Below are 20,040 nucleotides of genomic sequence, written 5' to 3' on the forward strand. Positions count from 1 at the left end.
CCAGCCGCGGGCTCAACTAGCATCCAGTCTGTCCTCTACCTGGGTCTAGTTCACCGGCGACTTCCAATCAGCGTTCATGCGTTTCTAAAAATCGACTTCAATGTTTCTAATAACAACTGTAGACTTGGGTCTGCATGGACGAAGCTACAAACAGCGATTACATTTTAAAGCTGTTCTGCAACTTCGCCGAAAGTTCGGGAAAATTATTTATAAAATCTATTTTCGTGGTTTACGTAACTTAATTTTGTGGTGGAAATTTGTTGACTGAAGTTATTACTGAATAAACAAGAAAACTGTCGTTCTTATAGGATTTTATAGACGAGGGAAATCGTCGGCCATATTTCCATCTTCCTGCTTCCATAAATGGCGCCCGACTCTCGTAGTTCGTGACGCTTGTTTCGTGAGAGGACCGCCTGCCGACAAGATCGATGTCGAGGCTCCGGGAAAGGATGCAGATTCAGGAAGCAAGGAAAATGCGACTTAAGACACAGTCAAACGAAGGCACTTCCCCATTTATTAAAGAAAGTTTCTTCGAGACTAAGCGTGAGGCGTGGCTTAAAGACAATTGGAGAAACTGAAATTACTCGTGGTCGTGACGTCTCAGAACGTCTTCCCAGAACTGCATTCGTTCCCTGAAGAGGTCTCGCCTCATGCTCAGCTGCCTGTCAATGCTGAGGTACACGTTCTCGGTCTTGGTGGCCCGGTCCCACGTGACGCTCAGCAGACTGTCCCGCTGTGGGGTGGGGTCCCTGCAATGGCGAGGAATGTGAGTGCCCACAGGCGTGAGAAATGAAAACAATTATCAGGCCCCTCCTCGCCACCCCGGACTTTTAGAACCACGTTATGCTTGAAACTGTGGGCATACGTACCCGGTTTTTGCGAAGTTGGTCCACATCTTCACCATGTTCAACAAAACTTTCATCTCGTCAGAATCTTCGTTCACAGGGGGGCTGATCGCGGTGTGGAACAGATATCCCAGCTCATCGGCGTGAGAGACGCCTGCAAATCAACGGGAGGCGAGCAGTTACGTTCTGGACTCTTACAAAATGGCAGTTCCGGTCCTGTTCCTACTTTGAGCTGCCTTTGCAGGCACTACCAGACACAACGTCTGCTTCCTCGTGGTGTTAGCAACGGATTCGATTGCTTACCGTCCATGACAGTGCCAAAGGCGAGCTTGGCGAGGCCCAGGGCGCCGTCGAACGCAAACAAGTACGAGTAGACGGGCGCCGTTGACAGGGCTGCCTGCATCTTCACCGTTCGATCCGCTCCGACCACGAACGCCAGGTCAGAAAACATCTTCAAACAGGCAGAGAAGAATTTAATTCCGGGTCGTACTAACACGCTCATTGAGAACGTGTCAACTCGACTGAACTTTGTTACGTCATTCAGTTCCTGTCTCTGATACTTACATCCACGTACCTTCCTGGAAGAGTTTTGTTAACTGTGCCGTCGTCTCCAGCGTAGAAAGTGAGTGCCTTGCGCGCTATTTCATTCGCCTCACTGCGATCGTCCATGTCCAGAAGGTCGGTGATGACATTCACCATTTGGTTGTCGAAATCCTCCCAGAAGGACGTGATCGACTGAATATCTGACGGAAGAAAAATTTTCGCTGCGTGAGTCGTCGGCTGACATTCGTTTCTGCTACGTAAGCGCCCATCTGAATGCCATGGCTTTACGCGTGGGAACAGCGACGCAGAGCGTCCGAAGAGCTGACAGGTCGGGGCGTGAGTTTCTGTCGCGTGTCAGAAACGCGGAGAGCAAAGAATCGGCGAAAAATTCCCTAAGACAAAGGAAGGTGAACATTTCGAATTGATGCAAGGCCACGCCTCGATCAGATAACTCGGTTTATTTTCCGAATGGACCTCAATCCTGCCCTTGATGCTAACACGTCTTTATTCAATTCTAACTCAGAAGCGCCGTACGTGTGTCAGCTGTTCATAACTCGACATGAAAGCACTGTGAGGTCCTCGGAATACGGGTCCACGTGCCCTGGTTTGCTGAATTCTGCGTGTATTTAATTTTTGCAAAGCGAAAGGAAAAAACGAGTGTCTTCCTGAGTTACTTGCATTTTGGTTAAATTTTAATGCGAATTGTTTATTCTTATGTCCAGATGGCAGTCTGTTGTTCCAGTGGGAAACTGACTATGCCACTCTCGGTCCTTCGACAGTCTGTCATTGCAGCTGACGGACTGACCTTCCATATAAATGATGGCTTCTCTAGAGTTTACCCCGGTTATGTAAGGAACGTTGAGGAAGTTTCCTGAAGCTATCAGCTCTGCCGGTTCGCCTGGCAGGAACACGTCTTCACCACTGACGCCTCCGTCCTCCCTCGTCGGCCTGACCGGCACCACCGTACCAGAGGTACTGAAAACCTGCGAACACGGAGTTCAGATAACAATTATGAGCATAATAAAGCCCCGACTTCTTTGAGGACGCCCTGTTGAACGGTATTTCCATGTGCGACGAGTGTTCTAGTCAGCGCAACCGCGAAGCGAACTTGCGCATCTGGAGCCAGGATGAAGACTCCTCACTAACGCCCACAAGCATTTTCGTCTTTTCCCACTTAATTTTCCATTCCACTTTACACTAGGGACTGTGCCCCTGCTCACTTCGCTCGGCGGGGGTGGGGTCCCCCCTCCCTTAACTCCCCGTGCTTTTGGCAAACCATTATTAATTACTTTAGAAATGGAAGGAAATGTCTGAAGATCTGAACCCACGCCGCTTTGCCCTTGCGAACCGCGAAACAGCCACTTACCCCCACGATGGTCTTCTCGACTATCAAGTCAGCCGGAGCTGCTTGCAGGCATCGCACAAGTTCCTGAGGGTCTGCAGTGCTGCAGTTCATCCGCTCGCCCACTGTGATCGCCTTCCTGCGCAGGAACTCCGGCTCGGCGTACGCCCACGGGTCCAGAGCTGATCCACTTTGAGCTATGGCTCGATGGAACAACCCTAAGTACAACAGGAAACAACGATCACGTGACAGCCATTTCATTAAACTGGCGCTCATCTCGCTCTGTTCTCTGATTGTTATTTTGCATTTCCGTGTTCCGGGGTTAACCGAAGTATTTTTTCCAGCTCCGGAGGAAAAGCCTTTTCAAAATCCAAGCAATTTGCCTTCCTGAGTTAAGTGCGTGGCTAGAAAATAGAGACATTTATTCGCCTTGCACTGACATCAACTTCGGATCATGAAGACTTTTCTGGTGCCTGTTTCCAGGACCAGTGTCGGTTTTGTGTGTGATCGCACGCCCATTTAAATTCAACCTGGACGTGGGTCACCGATAACACAGCGGACAGGAAGCCCCTGTTTAATGACGTCATACGGTCCGAATACGAAACAAACCAGGAACTAGCCGCATTTCTGTCAGTTCTTGAATTCTACTTAAATTGCGTGAAATTTGTGTCAGGGGCGAAAGAGGGTGGTTCTGGCTTCTGTTCTCGGTTTATCGATGGTAAAGTAAGAATTAAGAACAAGCTCCCCCCTCCCCCCCCCCAAAAAAAAAGTTAAATAAACCACGTGAGTTCCATGCAGCCACTGAATTCTGCTGACAATTCAGACGTCGTCTAAAGGCTAATATCACGGATTGTCGCAGAGATCAAGATATCGGTTGATTAGCCACGACGGAATGCCTCAGACGAGGATCCGAACTAAGGTTTACGCCACCTCTGGACATTGGAGACAGCAGGTGGAAGTGCACGCTGGCGCCCCCTGCGCTCTCCCCGAAGATGGTCACTCTGCCCGGATCCCCGCCGAAGTGCTCGATGTTCCGCTGCACCCACCGCAGGGCCAACACCTGGTCCTTCATGCCGTTGTTGCCCGGAATTCCGGCCTCGATCAGACTCAAGAATCCTGGAAGACGGGAACCTTCGCGTAAAAATGCAACACAACTGAACCCAGGGCAGTTTTCGGGTTTCTGACTTCGGATCCTGCACCCTCTTTGTCGCTACGAGATTCTAAACCTAAAATAATTGCTCGGGTAAAATGTAATAAATTATTTTTAGAACTGTCCGACTCTACAAGAATCTATTTTAAATCCTGTCTTTAATCGAACACATTTTAATATTATCCTTCTCGTCATAATGTAATTTCCGCCGTCCTCCTGTTACTGCCCTTGTCTTGTTAATTTGTTTGTTCGACGACGCCATTTCAATTGTCTGCGTCGGCCTATTACCTGAGACGATCAAAGCGTAATAATTCACAACTTAAGGAGTCATTCTGTCATTTGCTTGGAGAAACTGAGATGAATCACGAAGCACCTCAGTCAAGGTTTGAACCGGCGTCGTACCTAGAAGTCCCAGCCGATAGTTGATGGTCACCAGGACAACATCTTCAGCGAGGATGTGATCGGGGCCGTACACGACCGGACTCGAAGACCCTCCTTTGTAGCAGCCTCCGTGGATCCACACCATCACAGCCTTCAGCTCCTCGGAAGCTTCAGGCAACTGTTGAGTTGTATTCAGTCATCAAATATAAATCGAGAAATGTTATATCCTTTTTTTGTCGTAAGTCGATTGTAAACTTTAAAAGCCGTCGATAATATTGGATTATAAATTCGATTGGAATCCACTTTAAACATGAGCGAGCCATACAACGAGGAACAGCTGTAGGAATTTTCTTCTCTCTGCGATATTCTTACCTTCTTGGTGAATACGTTCAGGAAGAGACAGTCTTCACTCCCTGTAAATTTGCCGGACATTAAGTCCTGCTGGGGACAGTGGCTTCCCTGTACGGTGGCATCGTAGGTCCCGGTCCACGGTTCCGCTAGTTGAGGAGCCTTCAAACAAATAAAGAGCACTGCAGGGCATTTTGTTAAAAACACGAACAACTGTTTCTCGCTCATAATTCGGTTTATTTTGTGATCTTTTCAGGTTAACCTTTCGTAATGACGTTTTCACAGAGTTGGGTTAGGTTAAGTTTATTTAGTGGATTTTGTTAGGTTAGGTTACGTTACGTTTTGAAAATGTTTACGACGTTTCGACACTTCTGGCCACATCTCGTCAAGCCGTTACAGTAAGTCACGCGTAGTCACGTTTAGACACTTTTCAGATCTTCGTCGTATTTTATCACTTAAGGTGACCTCTCAGCAGGCCCTTATGGCTGGTCACGATTGGGCACGCGTGATCACTAAGTCACTCTTCGACATACTCACGTTATGTTATGTAAGGCTCGTTTAATTTTTGCTAATTTGGAATAAGTTAGATGAATTTATGACATGTTAGGTTGGATTAGGTTGGTTAAACGTTTTGAAAATCTTCGTCACCTTTCGACACTAATGGAATATCTCTAGTGTTTTGTCTCATTATTCTATTTTTTGAATTTTGTGGTGCATATAGAATTTAGTATCGTGGTCGAGTCACTGGGAACACGCCCATAGAATCAAATATCATTCAGATTGCTGCAAACAGTTCAAACACTTTCATTAAGGGACAATGTCTTTAGGACAGCAATTACCATTCCTTCACAGCTTCAATACCGAGTCAGTTCTCAGCTCGGGCAGACAGTACTTAAAGAGAATTAAATCGTGCCTTGTACCTTGAAACGCAAGTCTCCCACTGGGGGTCTGGCGTAAGGAATGCCCAGAAAGGCGAGGACCTCTTGACTGCGGGCAGATTCGATCCGGAGTCCTCTTAGAAGCCCTCGCTCCGTCCGAACTGTGACATCGTAATCTTCAGCTGGAGCCGACAGGAGTTCGTTGGCGCTGGCCAGAATGACCACGAAGGTGAGGACGGTCGCCATTCCTTCTGCCAATCGACTGGCCATCCGAAGGTAATTAAGAGCTAACCGATGTTAAAAGTTAGACCGAATGGCCGGCCGGAGGCCACGCTCCAGTGGCCCATCTGTTGTGTTCCCATTGTTTATAATTTCCTGGTAAATTGTGTAGTGCAGTGGAATTGACGTATTACACACCGGAAACAGATACTGAGATATGTTTAATTGTTTCGCGGTAACCAAATGTGCGATCAGAGCACAAGAAATACTGTTGGAAGCAATTAGTGTCAATCACGAGTTACTTCCACAATCAACACTTGGTATCCACTTCAGTAAACCGATCACAAATCTTATACTTGCAATTATGACCATAAAATCATAAGAAATACGTCAGAAAACATTCTTCCGCCCACGAAGCTTAAAAACCGCGCTCCGTGAACACGCCATTGTTCGTTGGATTTGACTACCAACATTACCAACCTAACGGCAAGCATCTTCTGTACCCAAGGTATCCGTCTGTAAATATTTTGTGTAACCAATGGTCTACTCCCCCCCCCCCCCCCAAAAAAAAAATAGTGTCATTCATTCGAATTTAAAGTTATTTTAATTCAATATTAATTTTAAGCACACAGTTAGCGCATTACATAAATAGTTTACCTGTAGAAGGAACTTTAATATCGAAACATGCCACTAGCAAACTGAATTTTTAAAGATAAACAGATTACATTGTCAGTCTGTATCCAATCCACGCCTTCCAACGTAATTTCCATAAGACCCATTTAAATTATTCTACCATCTACGCCTAGGTCTTCCAACTGGTCTCTTGCCCTCAGGATTTCTAGCATTTCGCCACCTGCCACTTCATTCCTCCTACGTCCATATTGTGTTCGCCTCAGCAGCCAAGAAGACAGAATAATCTGAATTTAATCTGCTCTTAGTTTCCTCGTGAATGCGATTTTGATTTGAAAGATGTTCCTGGGCCTGCGTGAATTTGGTGGTGAATCAAGTGTCAAGGATGGATGGATTACAGTTCTGGAAGAGAAACATTCTAGCAGCCGAAACGTCGCCGCTCTACAATGTGATCCGTCCTCGACCAGACAAATGAGCTGTTTTTGGACAGAAAGACAAATAACGAGTATTATTCTTTGTGATATCCTGAGAAAAAATACCGGAAATCACATTTGAAGAACGAAAACTCATTTGGCTGTTTGGAAAATGGACCATCAGTGGCGAGTCGCAGGTGAGGCCCCGTGTCAGTCAGTAACAAAGAGCAGGATATAATGAAACAAATTCCCTGCTGTGTTTTTTGAACGCGTAGATTACTGCGATTAAAACCAGTTCCTAGTCGCGTAAAAAACGCTTTATTACGCAATCGGTTCGCTTCGGTTGCAGGCGGACGCGATGCCCCCTGACCGTATGTTGTCCCGGCGAGCAGCCGAACCTGTTGAAATTGTGTCAGGTAGAGACAAGATTCTTTCTCAGGACAAGTGCTCGGGTATATTATTAAAAAGTACCGAGGTTAAGTACTTTATAATAATGAAAGGAGCTGTTGTTGGCCAGTGAACTCTGCTAACGTAAGCTTGGCACGTTAATACGGGCTCGTAAGTGTCGTGCTGAGTCCACTCGTACAACTGCCCTCGAATGAAATTTCTTCAGTACTCCGGGGATGACCTCTTCCAAAATATCCAGATGCCCACATGATTTACCGACAAGGAGGCAAAATGGACGTAAAACCTGAACCTATCTACATTTTTAGATGGGAGTAAAACAGACGCAAGATTTCACGGGCAGTTGAAATTTTGGAGAAGAGGAGACGCCTCTGATTATAAGCAAAAATGGAATCGGTTGACGTACACATGGAGTGAACGAGTTCGGAGCACATGAAACCTTGCGCTTGCAATCGAAGTGGTGGGAATCCCAATTACAAGCCGAAGACCGGCTATAATTTTAATTCCTGAAGTTGAAGATCTAGGTGGAGAATTGACTCGACCTTGAAGCCATTAATATCATGTTCACGCGGTCATAAAACTTTGCCCCTCACTAAGAAGTTTCCCACTGCTGAAGCACTAGAAAGGAAATTAACGGACATTTGAAGATTTCCACAAACGTTTCAGAGGTCATACTGCCTCCGTCATCAGGCAGTATGACCTCCGAAACGTTGGTAAACATCAGACTACACAGCGCAACAACCCAGAAGACAGAAATTCTTCATACTCACCGCTGTGAAAACCTCAAATCTTACATAACAGACATTTGAATGAGTTTTATCTTACGCGTATTAGAACGGCTGTGCGACTGCGCAGATGGGTGCTTATTTTTGATGGTCATGTAATTTCTCCACTCAAGTAGTATCTGTGAGGCCTCAAGCAATTACAACGATGATCAACAAATTCACTATTTAGCTGTTATTCTTTATCGGCATCGTTTTTATTTCTGAACGTATTCCACCAGGGATGAGTAGTGTTATCTGTGGTTATTACCATTTAACACTGCACAGCGCGTATTTCAGGGCGTTTCAGGGAGTTGCCGGACAGAGATGAGTATTCGTTGGCGGTAGATAAGTGGCGAAGGAAGGTGACAGTAGGGTGTATGTCAACGTGGTCTGAGCGTGGCTGTAGAACCATCAGTTTCTAATGGACAGCACAGGAAAGAAAGTTATTGTATGTGACAATGGAACGGGGGTACGTATTGTTAATGCAGTGACATACAATGAAACAATGTTTTCTTTTGATTGTTGATAATATGTAGATGGAACGCGTTTCCCTGAAAACGATACAGTAGGCGATTTTGGTCTTATTTTCGATCCACTTCGAAAGACTATGCTGGATCTCAGTTGTCTTTGTCACCATGTGTTAGGTTAAAATCAATCGGTGTAATGTTGCATGTTGATAAACACATTAGAAACCTGAAAGAGTTGTGCATCATTTATTACTAGTGTATAATAATAAAGTTGCTAATGTTGGTAATTATTAATAACGTAGAGTTAATGTAAGGTATTGAGAGTTAAGCACAGGGTTGTAATCAGTGTCATTCTTTTGTGCCATGTCCATTGCCCTTTTATATATCCACTGAAATCATTTAAAATATTTTTCTTCGTCAAAATTGTCTGCCTTCCAGTTTGTCAAGTGTGGCTATGCAGGATCTAACTTCCCAGCTCACATTTTCCCTTCCATGGTTGGGCGACCCATCATACGAGCAGTTAATAAGATTGGTGACATAGAAGTGAAGGTAAATTTTAATTTTTCTCATATTTAACCAATATTTAAAAGTGTTATTCTTTTCTGAGATGTAACTGTTACAGTTGGTGGAATATATTTGTTCTCTTGTGCTGAGAGATAATTTTTAGTTCACTAGTTGGTTGTCTGAAGTGTGAGTATCTTCCTGAAAAAGCAGCAGAGATGTTCTTCATATTGCACAAGAATGGTACTAATTTTTTTGCAGTGTTTTTGGTGTTACTAAAGCAGTGGACTGAATTAAAATTTCACAGTATGAGTTACAGTGACGTAGATGAGAAACCGTGTTAGAAGCGTGCATGAAGTACCATTTCTCTGCTGCTTTGGAAAGATTCTGCTCTTCGGTAATATGTAAGAGGTCACTTCCATAATTTAAGTCTGCATGTATGAGCTGTAAAATAACATACATCTCTGATACTGTATTTATGAACTGTGGTGTTGGAATAATAATCTGTTTTATTTCAGGATATGTATGTCAAAGTAAGGATTCAAGATTACTGTAAGCGTATTTAATAACGAGTTTTAATTTTATTCGTTGTGTCCTCATACATTAACATCTCTTAATGCACAATTCTGAGTTTGTGACAAGTGCATGATTTTTCTGTTTGACATTTTTTGTGTCTCTTGATCATTTATTTCGTTATTTGTTGCACATAATTGAGTTTATTTTCATGTAAAATTTTGCATTTAGTATTTTTTTTCATCATGCAGCTTACACTCCATGTTATAGAATACTATGTGAGCCTTGTAAATTCAAATTCTCTTTTTGACGCTATTGACAAAATTGCAGTATGAAATGTATTTATTAATTTATTTTCAATGGCATTCCTCAACTTAATTCACCATACTTGATAATGACATACCGATTTAAAAGCTCAGATTGTAGCAAATACGCCCTGTAGCTGCAAAAATTCTCAATCATTTGACATAAGTAAGACAGGTTTTCTAGTTAATTGATTATTAGGTACATTCACAATTTGAATGTACCAAAATGCGCCTTTTAACATCTTGGTGTCTGTCCACTTGCAACAATTTTAGAACTGCTTGATGGATTTTAATGAATTTGATGTTGGGGACCTAAGGGGTGAGGGGTGTTTGAAACATCCCCTCCCACCACGAGCTAACTGTAAGGTTCCAACAGCCGCCAGAACCTGTCAGCCTGCTGAACACCACTTGTGACCGATTGAGTATGGGCTGGCTCCACAATACTAATTTGCTTTACAGTTCCTTCACTAACCCTTCCTATTCAGTAGGCTTCCAGCAGTGACCCTGAGGTCACAATTCGTCCTAGCATAAGTAAAGTCGTCGTATTCTTGTATTTTGTTTCTACACTTTGCTGCAGGAATTAATGTGTTTCTGTTTCTGAAGGCTGGCAGTAGGAAGTTTTGATATATTATTTAGGTTTTGCCTTGACGGTTTAAATGGTGAAGAAAACACACAATGAAACTGTGTCATCATTTATGTCTCTGAAACATTAACCATCAGTATACGTACCAGTATTTGTTACCATTCCTAGTCAGACATTACCGATTTAATTACCTTTCTATTTTACTGTCTAAACAAACATCTTTATGATCTAGATTTTCTTGGGTTTGGCGTATGAATACTTTGCTGCCATTTGTCACATAATATTCAACATAATTACCAGTCTGATGTGTAGTACGTATTTGCATTGTACGAATATACTTTCATACTTTAGATAGTGTTATGCCTTTATGTAAGTAACATTTAATGCTTTGTAAATATATGCCATGAACTTAAAATGTTAGAAACTGAAATTTGTTATTTTGTTTGAGATACTTTTATATTAGTTACTGTACTAAACTTTTGGATTTATTACACAAAATAATATTTTTGTATTTTAACTCTGGTCATCTGAGTTACGCCACGTACATTCGTCCAAAGCACAGGTAATCACCTGCATGACTAATGATGTCATAGTCCTGAAGAGCACAATTCACATTGTTATTCAATTCTTTAGAACGCCTCTTATTAGGGACAATTATTTATTTATTTGTTTAATTCCACTATGTGCTTTTGTTGTTTATTTCAGTTTTCTAAAGATGTTTGGGCAAGCTGTGAATTTTTATAAAAGTAAATTACTCATTTCATATGCGAGTGAGGGTACACGTGCCACGTGGCTCAGTATGTCAGATGCCATTCAACATGGAAGACAAACAGTTGGGTGTCATAGATGGTCGTGTGCAAAAGTAAAAAGTAATATATTTAGATCAGTAATAAATTCAGGGGATTGGCAAAGTCTGCAAGAAGTAGGAAACTGTTGTGCTAATTTAAAAAAAAATTCTATGTAAGTACTGGGAATACATGGCTACTTGGCGTTTGGTATTGTTTTTCTGTTTGCGTGAGTGTCGTAACTGGACGGATTTGTTTGGACCACGTGTAGTCAACTTGATGTTTTAATGCTCAACAGCTCATTAAGCATGAATGCCACTCCGTGCGGGTTCCATTCTGTTGACTTATCGGAAAGTGTCTGTAGCTATTTTTTAGTCTAATGTGATTCTTTGCTCTCTCTGCGGCCTCGCTGTAGGAATTTGCTCATGTGCCAGTAAGTATGCATGTGTCGTCTTTTGAGGACATGCATCACGCATGCTTGAACCGTGTTTGTGTGTTTTCTTAATGTTTGTCATTTGTTTTTGTATTTGTTGTGCAAAGGAGCAAATTCTGAAGTGCTCTGATCTCAGTTACTGGCAAGAAGGAAACATATGTCAGGATGAAACATTACTATTAGTGCTCGTTCTTGCTGTTAGATGATTGGGAATGAAGAAACTTTACTGAACCAGCCTCGGACCCATGCGAAGCAGGCTTAAAACCTCCTTTTGAAAATTACAGCGACAGCTTAGCCAGAGAATTTCAAGAGCTTCAAATACCCATGGAAACACTTATATTGTCAGATTGCATTTTTTACATTATTTTGTGCTACTAGTTGCCTAAGAATGGCTGTAGCACAGAATTTCCAGAGCACGCGCTGCTGTCGATTGGTCTGCTCGGAGTAACCATCTCTTACTGTTGGCCCATTAAACGATTTATTACTCATCCATTAATAAAGCTCAAGTCATTATCATAATCTGTAATGATATAATAGGAGTTACTATGACTTACTGTAATTCATTACCATCAGCTCTTGTTCACTGGTTTATTTGTTTAACCTATGCATATCAACTTGTAAGCTGTCATGATACTTTTACAATATTGTTTTGCATGTCAGTCTCCACTGTACAGCCTTCCACTTTCATGTAACCCTCCTGAATATTGTAAATAAAATCTTCTATATGGCATTTTTCGATATAACAACCTCAGATTTTAAACAATAATTACATTTTTAATTGTAATAATCAGTTCCCCTCAGTGGACTAATGGTTAGCATGCTCACCACTAGATCGCAAGGTTAGCGGGTTTAAACCCGGCCGAGATCGATGGATTTTTAAGGGTGATAGAAATCCGTGGCACAATTTCCTTTGTAGGGGAAGTGAAGCCGGCGGTCTCATGTTGTAAATTTACAGCATGTAAAAGAACCTTATGAGATGTTTCATAAGCAAAATTCTGCGGCCATTTCTCACACAGGTCTCTCCTGATTCTCTGCTAGGTGGCTCTAGCAGACAAATCAGAATTGAGTAGAAATTGTGCAGGAGCAGTGGACTGGTCACTCACTACTCACAAATGCACACTTCAAAGACAAGGAAACCTCCCACATTTGAGGAGGCCAAGGCCCGAACTTGGACTGTAGTGCCATTGGATGGGTGGATTGTAATAATCATCATCAGGCCTGTGCAATTTCTTACAATTTTAGTAGCCATCTCCAAAAAGTAGGTTGGAAAGCGCACTCTTTGGAGTACACCAAAATTCTAAAGGTGTTTTTTATGCCATGTCGCAGGTTTTGACATCAGCAGGGCAACCAAGGGGATTACAAGTCCAGCAATGGTTTCCAAAGCAACAGTGGTATTTAAAGTTTTGAAACAGTAATGTGATCCAATGTCACTGTTGCAAGAATGCAAGCTAACAGTGGCACCATTTCACATTGTACCAACAGTGATCTCAGGTCATGGGATGCTAGTTCCTAGGAAAAATGTGGCAGATGGACAGACAGACACGTGGATGGACGTATAAGGTGTTCTTTACTCGTGCTAGAGTATCGAGAAAAGCTACAAATTAGGTGCCAGAAAAAATATGTATGTCGATAAAATTCGCATAAAGATATTTGCCAACACTGATGCTGCTACCTACACAATGGAATTGAACTGCATGCCACAAGTTTGCAGATGCCACGTACTAATATGCAGAGATAGAAAATGTCAGAGTAATATGCATGAAAGTAATTCTGCAAGGAGTTGGTTTGCTGTTGGACCACAGACTGTACCATTTTGTTATTTGTGTGTTTTATAGGACTTGATGGTTGGTGATGAAGCCAGTAAGCTTAGGTCCATGCTGGAAGTGAACTACCCCATGGAAAATGGAATAGTTAGGTAATGTACTCGGTGCAGTATTTTGAGTGACATTTAAAAATGTGTTGTTCTCAGTAAAATAGAATGTATTCAGATTAAAAGTTTGCTGTTGTGGTTGACACACTGTACAGTGTGTTAGGAATGTAATCTCCCACTCCCCTACTTTGTTTTGCTAACAAAAATCAGACCAGTTTTGTGAATGTTTAATGGTTTCCAGAATAATGTACTTTGCCTTATGCTACTTCATGTGACGAACCTCACATCTCCATGTAAGCCTTCTTGATCGGTAGGTCTGCAGTGGAACTCCGTGCTGTCATTGCTTATTTCAGTGTCATCATGTGATGTGGCGTTATTGTCGGGAGAAACTCAACAGACAGCAAAAAAGTATTTTACATCCAAAAGAAAATAATTACATTCATGATGGGCACTAAAAGGACAGACTCATATAGGAAATTACTTTAGAAATTTAATATTATTCCACTAGCCAGCAAATTTTCTCTCTTGTAATTGTCATTTGTAGTGGACAACAGAGACGAATTTCAAGCAAACTCAGATATCCACTACAGAAGTACAAGATACAGATATATCTGTCATGTGCCAAACACTAACCTCATTAAATATAAAAAAAAATTGTCTGCTGTACTGGAATTAAGCTATTCTGTAATCTGGGCTGTAGCATCATGTAACATGCAACATTTCAGAGAAAACCTCTGAAACACTGGTAAACTTCTACCAGACTACGCGGCGCTACGACCCAGAAGACGGCCATCTTTGGGCCACGTGTTGTTTTGCTTATTTGTGTTGAAAACTTGCTTTATCTACAGAAACTGGGAGGACATGTGCCATGTGTGGGATTATACGTTTGGTCCTGAGAAGATGAACATTAAGCCCCAGGAATGCAAGATCCTGTTAACTGAACCACCAATGAACCCTACAAAAAACAGGGAGAAGATGATTGAGGTAAAGGGGCTTAAATAAAACATTTTTTAGAATTTTGTCATATGACCATTTTAGTTGGCTAAAATTTATTTTTTAAAGTGTTGTGCTTAATATTTCTTGGATTGAAATGCCGTATGCAGAAGTAAATATAACAATGTAAAGTTTACTTTTATGGTACCTGCAGCATCTCGTACATTGAAACAGAAAAAGACATTAAGGTTTGCATAATCTTAGTAAAAGCAGGTTTTTGTATTTTCAGGTGATGTTTGAGAAGTACCAGTTCGCTGGAGCATACATAGCAATTCAGGCGGTTCTCACTTTGTATGCACAAGGTCTGTTGAGCGGTGTCGTCGTGGATTCAGGTGACGGCGTCACACACATCTGTCCAGTGTATGAAGAATTTGCTCTTCCTCATTTAACCAGGAGGTTAGACATTGCAGGGAGAGACATCACTCGATATCTTATCAAGGTGAATGTCTTGAAGTCACATATCTCTGCAACCCCGGAGCCAGGGTAGCTCAGTCTGTTTTGTGACTGACTACGAAGTGGACGACCCGGGCTCGTTCCCCCAAAAGGGGCAGGAGGATATTTCGTCTAGCCTCTGCATCCAGACTGGCTCTGGGGCCCGCCCAGCCTCCTATCTAATGGGTACCCAGGGGCCTTTCAGGGGGTAAAGCGCGGCTGAGGTGTGATGCTGACCACTCACCCCTATCTAATGCGGAGGTTAAGAATGAATAGGAGCTATATAATCTATGTAACCCCAGAATGTAATTTATAGTGTCGCAACTTTGAGAAATTCTGTTTTGGTGAACAGCTTTGTTTGAATTTTCATGCAGTTGGCTCTATCATGTGTCAATCTAATGTGTGAGGAGCAAGTAAAAGCTTATACCTGCCTGTCCCGTTCTTTGTGCCACGGCTTCTGTTCTGCTTCTGCTCCCACTCCCAGGGAAGCTTTGAATAGTTGTAGTTTGATGGTAAAAATGGTGTCCCTAAGTTGGTATGTATTAAAAATGCTATATGGCACGACAGGAAAACACTTAAGCGACCTTTATGCCCGTATCACATACCAGAAATCAGAACAAAGTCATGTAACAGTTCTTCATAAATCATTTGAAAATGAGGCAGAGGACAAGTACTTGGAGCTTTTGTTATGTAATTAAGAGAGAATTAAAATTGAAAATGTTCGCTACCATTAAACCTACTCTTTTCGTTTTCCAATGCTTAATGCAAAAAACTTACAGATTCATGTTCACGTTGACGCTGTGACTTAATTCTGCGTCTTTTCAGCTGTTGCTGTTGAGAGGGTACGCTTTCAACCATTCAGCAGACTTTGAGACTGTCAGGATAATGAAGGAGAAGCTGTGCTACATTGGATATAATATAGAAACAGAACAAAAGCTGGCTCTCGAGACAACTGTTCTTGTGGAACCTTACACAGTAAGTCTCTTGAATTATTGAGTAAACTGTGAAGGAAAATTTTAAAAGGTAGATTTTATCTAATTTTATATTATATAGAATCATTTATTAAAAAAGTAGCTACTACTTACCATTTATGTGCTGAAGATCGTCACTGTATGTGGTGTAGAAGCCATTTGCCACACTGCTTAAGTTTAGTGTGCCCTTGCATTGTCTGATGAAATAATTTAAATGCCATTTATACCCATTTATACTTTTGTTTTATGTAGTTAATTGCATCAGAGGACATTTATTTAAAATTAGTACTCTGTACAGTGTTAATATTTCCGTCGTGGATGACAGACTCATAGTGGGGTACTCAAACAACCCCAGAGGATTTTGGAATACTTGTAGTAGTTTTTGTGTTTGCTCAAATATATTGAATGAAGTATCTTAATTTTAACTCAGTATTTGACAGTTTAGACGAATTCTGTTATATATACATTTTAATAAAACTGAGAAAAGAACCTGTCGTCCGTACCAGAATACACAGTTTCCACACGTACCCTTTGAATGTCTGTTGCAGCTACCAGATGGGCGCGTGATTAAGGTTGGTGGGGAGAGATTTGAGGCACCAGAAGCCTTGTTTCAGCCACATCTTATAAATGTTGAAGGACAAGGTAAGTACCACCACATTCCAAAGAATGTGACACAAAAATATAAAATATGCAAGCTATCTTCTGTGTGTATAGCATTAGAATTTTTGTAAGATGTTGAGACTTGGATACGCACGTGGATGAGAGAGGGAGGGAAGGGACTTGGAAGTTGGTTCAGGTTTGTTGATATCCTTGTCTTTATGTCACCTGGTAACAAAGTTCTAGTACTAAGTTACTGTGGTGTTTAGCTTTTCACTGGGTTAACAGAACATCTTATGTGCTTATATATATATAAAATTCTGTAAGCATTCTTGGATGATTGATATTGTGAGTGGACAGAAGCGCTGAAGGAGCCATACCACCACTCATTCAAAAGTTACTATGGTCTTGAATCTGTCAAACATAAATATCTGCGACAGTAAGAGTTCTGAATTCCTCACTTGCCTCATAATTGGTTGCAAAGTTGAGGGTAGGAGGTACACAGCGGAAGTTAATGTTTTTTGCATTACTAATGTTTCAAAGGATTTTGGCAAAAAAAAATTTCTTCAGAGCATGATGTTTGGCAAGAGACATTTACAAACAAGTCTCATTTCTAATGACGGTAAGACATTTAAGATGAGAAGAGAATCGTTCGGTTCCGTTTTTGCTCTGACCAAGAGGAATCTTGCAGGTTTGAGTAAGAAGTAACCGAGTGGTTAAGTGTCGACTCATTTCAAGCGTAAACGTCGTTTACTAGAGGGTTTACTGGGATCATCTTTTTGCAAATTAACATTTACGTGACTTATATCCACAGGCAGGTGGTCCTGTTTGTTCTTATATTTTGTGTCCTATACTTTTGTTGTGGGTTTGTGTTGGGGTTATATATGCAGTGAAATATCAAGAATGTAGTGAGCACCTGTGAAATGTGGGATATTGTTGTGGTATTCATTTCAAAACTCTGGGAAAATGTACACAATTACCTTGTGTATTTAAAGTGTTACATTTTATTATTTTGTGTGAATCGCTCTTTTCATTTTGGTTGTCAGTTTCTCACATGCCATTGTATGTCTGGTTATAGGCATTGCAGAATTGGTATTTAACACAATTCAAGCTGCGGACATTGACATGCGAACTGAGCTGTACAAGCATATTGTGTTATCTGGGGGCTCAACTATGTATCCTGGATTACCAAGCAGACTGGAGCGCGAGATCAAGCAGCTGTACCTGGAACGAGTGTTGAAGAATGATATAGACAAGCTATCGGTACAGTTCAGAGCGATTTCTGCTCCGCATCGGTTTCTGTTAACACTAAGATATCTGTATGCAAAATATACTCTTAAAGAGTTTAAGTAAACAGTTGTTTCTGAATAAACAACTCCTTTTCAAAATTTCAGATCAAACTACAATTAGACTATTATTTCTCTTGTAATTTTGTCTCATATTTAGGCTTTATTTTAAGATAAATAAGTGAATACTAAATGGCATCATTAAATGTGTAGTTGGGTAGGTCTAGTACATCTTCCCGTATTTTTTCTTCTTTGTTGACAGAAATTTAAAATTCGCATTGAAGACCCTCCGCGGCGTAAGGACATGGTATTCATCGGTGGCGCTGTTTTGGCTGAAGTGATGAAGGACCGGGACTCGTTTTGGGTGTCCAACGAAGAATATCAGGAGAAGGGTGTTGGTGTGCTCAAGAAGCTGGGAACCAGAGCCAGCTAAAATGACATATACAAACAGTCGTTTTTCTGAGTAGATGATTGTAAACTTGCACAACTTGAATCTTTTTTATATAAAACTTGTGTTGCATTGCCTGCATTAGCATCCCTTATCTGTAAATAGCACACTTATACTTATCAACAGTATCACAAACTTGCACAATTATGCAGTTTGGTGTGTCACTGAATGTTTAGGATTTTACATAGGTAATGAAACCAGTCTTCATTATGTATGCAGAACCTGAACAGATACCAGGAAAGCAGAGCGGTTACCTCACTTCTTTAAAGTCTATGTGGTAATGTGTAAAGACACTACATAATTGATTGACAGTAGAGACTTTTTTTCAAAATTGTAAGTTCAAACAATTTAGGTAATTATTATATAATTGTTCTCCTATCTACAAAAATTGGTCTTAAGTGCTTTTGCAAATATTTATCTGTGTTAAAGATGCTACTTTACATTTATCTTGATAAACTGAAGAAGAATGTTTATGAAGGTGAAAAAGTCACTTGAATGTGTGGCTTTTGGAGCCTAATATTAATTATGTTAATGCATTTAAAAGCACACTGTAATAAAATGCCAGAGTTCTGCATTGTCTGAAGAAGGAGTGATGTGCTAAACTAGAGATTTCCTGTGCTGGCAGTATTAAAACCTACCCAGTAGATGGAAAGACCGTGATTGTGACAGCGAATGTGTAGAGAAGTACTGTCAAAAATTCTTTTCTGCATGATTCCCGAGTTTTTTGACGTATTTTCAATTGAGGATTCTTCTACATACTGTAAGACTAACTTCCCAAGGGAAATTGTTCCTGAACCAATTCAACCTCTGTCTGTTCTAAAATCCCCTGTTATGAAGAAAGATTCTTCACGATCATCACGTGGGTCTACCAGTTGGAACCTGTGCAGAGCCATTTCCTTTCTGTTTTGCTGTTTGATTTGCACACCTAAAAAGTGACCATCTACTGGGAATCAGAAGTAACAGAACTTGGTAGTACTGGCAGTATATATGTGCTTAAATCTACACAAAATTCATGCATGGAAACATGTTTTTTTATCATCACGCATTTATGTCAGTCATTTTCATTACCCCAAAGCCCATCTGTGTTTTCGCACCACTGAAACATTCCCATTGGCTGTATCCAAGTAGTCACTCGCTGACTCAAAGCTTATAGTAAAGTTTATATTGTTCTGCAGTCTGTTGCAGTAAGATAAAACTGGCTGTAGCATTAGACCTTGAAATTTAGTTTGCACTGAATGTTCACACGAGCTACTCGGGCACCCACCGCCTAGTGCATCATGTGGCCTGGAAACGTGTAAAATATTGTAATTGTGCAAGTGGAAGTGAAGTGCTTCTGACTTGTGAGTCTGATGGGAGTGATTTTCTTCTGTGATTAACTTGGTAAGGAAATTGAAGAAGAAACAGATTGTTGCAAGAGCAAAGAGACCCAGGTTGTGAGAATTTTCAACACGTACCCAAACCTGATGATGGCCACATTGGGCTGAAAGTTGATCTTAAAAAGAATAAAACTGTGAACACTTTGTAAAAGTGACTGACAGGAATTGGACATAACGCATCTGGATGCTACGCTACAAACTTAATAAATATAATTATATCAGATTAAATTTCACATTCTTCTTAACATTGCCAGAAAATTTCATAAAATTCTGTTCAACAGTTTTTAAAATAGGTGAAAATTAAAATTTCTCTGTAAACGTACTCCATCACGGTTGAGGGGTCTTTTAAGTACCACTACAGTGTGTAACTGGTTGGGATTTCAGATACCGATTTGAAGGGTTAAAGCTTCCAGCTAAAAGAGCAAACATTACCTATGATACAAAGATGTTCTTCCTTTCCCTTTCAAGTGTTTACTATAAGTAACTACCTAAATTTGAAGATGAAATTAGAATTATAATTCTTATAGGTTTGGATTCTTAATAAACAGATTTTTTTACTGTA

General features: G+C 41.1%; 2 protein-coding genes across 4 annotated transcripts; one reads left to right on the forward strand and one right to left on the reverse strand.

The window, feature by feature from the left end:
- Nucleotides 1-494: 494 nt before the first annotated feature.
- On the reverse strand, nucleotides 495-5,791 carry LOC110833466 (esterase FE4). Its single transcript, XM_022071558.2, has 10 exons — nucleotides 5,530-5,791; nucleotides 4,634-4,771; nucleotides 4,283-4,439; nucleotides 3,661-3,846; nucleotides 2,755-2,948; nucleotides 2,194-2,371; nucleotides 1,410-1,588; nucleotides 1,149-1,296; nucleotides 870-999; nucleotides 495-749 (listed from the first exon to the last, which is right to left on the reverse strand). The coding sequence occupies exons 1-10, from the start codon at nucleotides 5,755-5,757 to the stop codon at nucleotides 581-583; spliced, it is 1,707 nt and encodes a 568-aa protein (XP_021927250.2). The 5' UTR covers nucleotides 5,758-5,791; the 3' UTR covers nucleotides 495-580.
- A 2,371-nt stretch (nucleotides 5,792-8,162) lies between these two features.
- Arp2 (Actin-related protein 2) lies at nucleotides 8,163-20,040 on the forward strand. Of its 3 annotated transcripts, XM_087361022.1 has the most exons (11): nucleotides 8,163-8,387; nucleotides 8,824-8,934; nucleotides 9,405-9,419; nucleotides 11,488-11,505; nucleotides 13,341-13,420; nucleotides 14,224-14,359; nucleotides 14,598-14,807; nucleotides 15,626-15,775; nucleotides 16,320-16,413; nucleotides 17,447-17,631; nucleotides 17,917-20,040. In XM_087361022.1, exons 1-11 carry the CDS (start codon nucleotides 8,340-8,342, stop codon nucleotides 18,085-18,087), a joined length of 1,218 nt encoding a protein of 405 aa, XP_087217148.1. In that variant the 5' UTR covers nucleotides 8,163-8,339; the 3' UTR covers nucleotides 18,088-20,040. The 3 variants fall into 3 exon arrangements, with proteins under 3 accessions (XP_087217148.1, XP_021927311.1, XP_021927313.1); XM_022071619.2 differs by lacking the exon at nucleotides 11,488-11,505 and having other exon boundaries at nucleotides 8,164-8,387; XM_022071621.2 differs by lacking the exons at nucleotides 9,405-9,419; nucleotides 11,488-11,505 and having other exon boundaries at nucleotides 8,164-8,387.

This window comes from Zootermopsis nevadensis, unplaced genomic scaffold (genome assembly GCF_977971745.1).
Source record: "Zootermopsis nevadensis isolate Lab colony 2312 unplaced genomic scaffold, Znev_1.0 Znev_ptg000050l, whole genome shotgun sequence".
In the NCBI taxonomy this organism is placed as follows: domain Eukaryota; kingdom Metazoa; phylum Arthropoda; class Insecta; order Blattodea; family Termopsidae; genus Zootermopsis; species Zootermopsis nevadensis.

What these genes read in the sequence shown, in the direction of transcription:
- LOC110833466 (XM_022071558.2), bottom strand. Translation starts at nt 5,757, where the DNA reads ATGGCCAGTCGATTGGCAGAAGGAATGGCGACCGTCCTCACCTTCGTG. An exon ending in TGAACGTATTCACCAAGAAG is followed by an intron (nt 4,440 to 4,633) that starts GTAAGAATATCG and finishes ACAACTCAACAG; the next exon opens with TTGCCTGAAGCTTCCGAGGA. An exon ending in AGCCATCATTTATATGGAAG is followed by an intron (nt 1,589 to 2,193) that starts GTCAGTCCGTCA and finishes TTCTTCCGTCAG; the next exon opens with ATATTCAGTCGATCACGTCC.
- Arp2 (XM_087361022.1), top strand. Translation starts at nt 8,340, where the DNA reads ATGGACAGCACAGGAAAGAAAGTTATTGTATGTGACAATGGAACGGGG. An exon ending in TTCTTGTGGAACCTTACACA is followed by an intron (nt 15,776 to 16,319) that starts GTAAGTCTCTTG and finishes TGTCTGTTGCAG; the next exon opens with CTACCAGATGGGCGCGTGAT. An exon ending in TATAAATGTTGAAGGACAAG is followed by an intron (nt 16,414 to 17,446) that starts GTAAGTACCACC and finishes GTCTGGTTATAG; the next exon opens with GCATTGCAGAATTGGTATTT.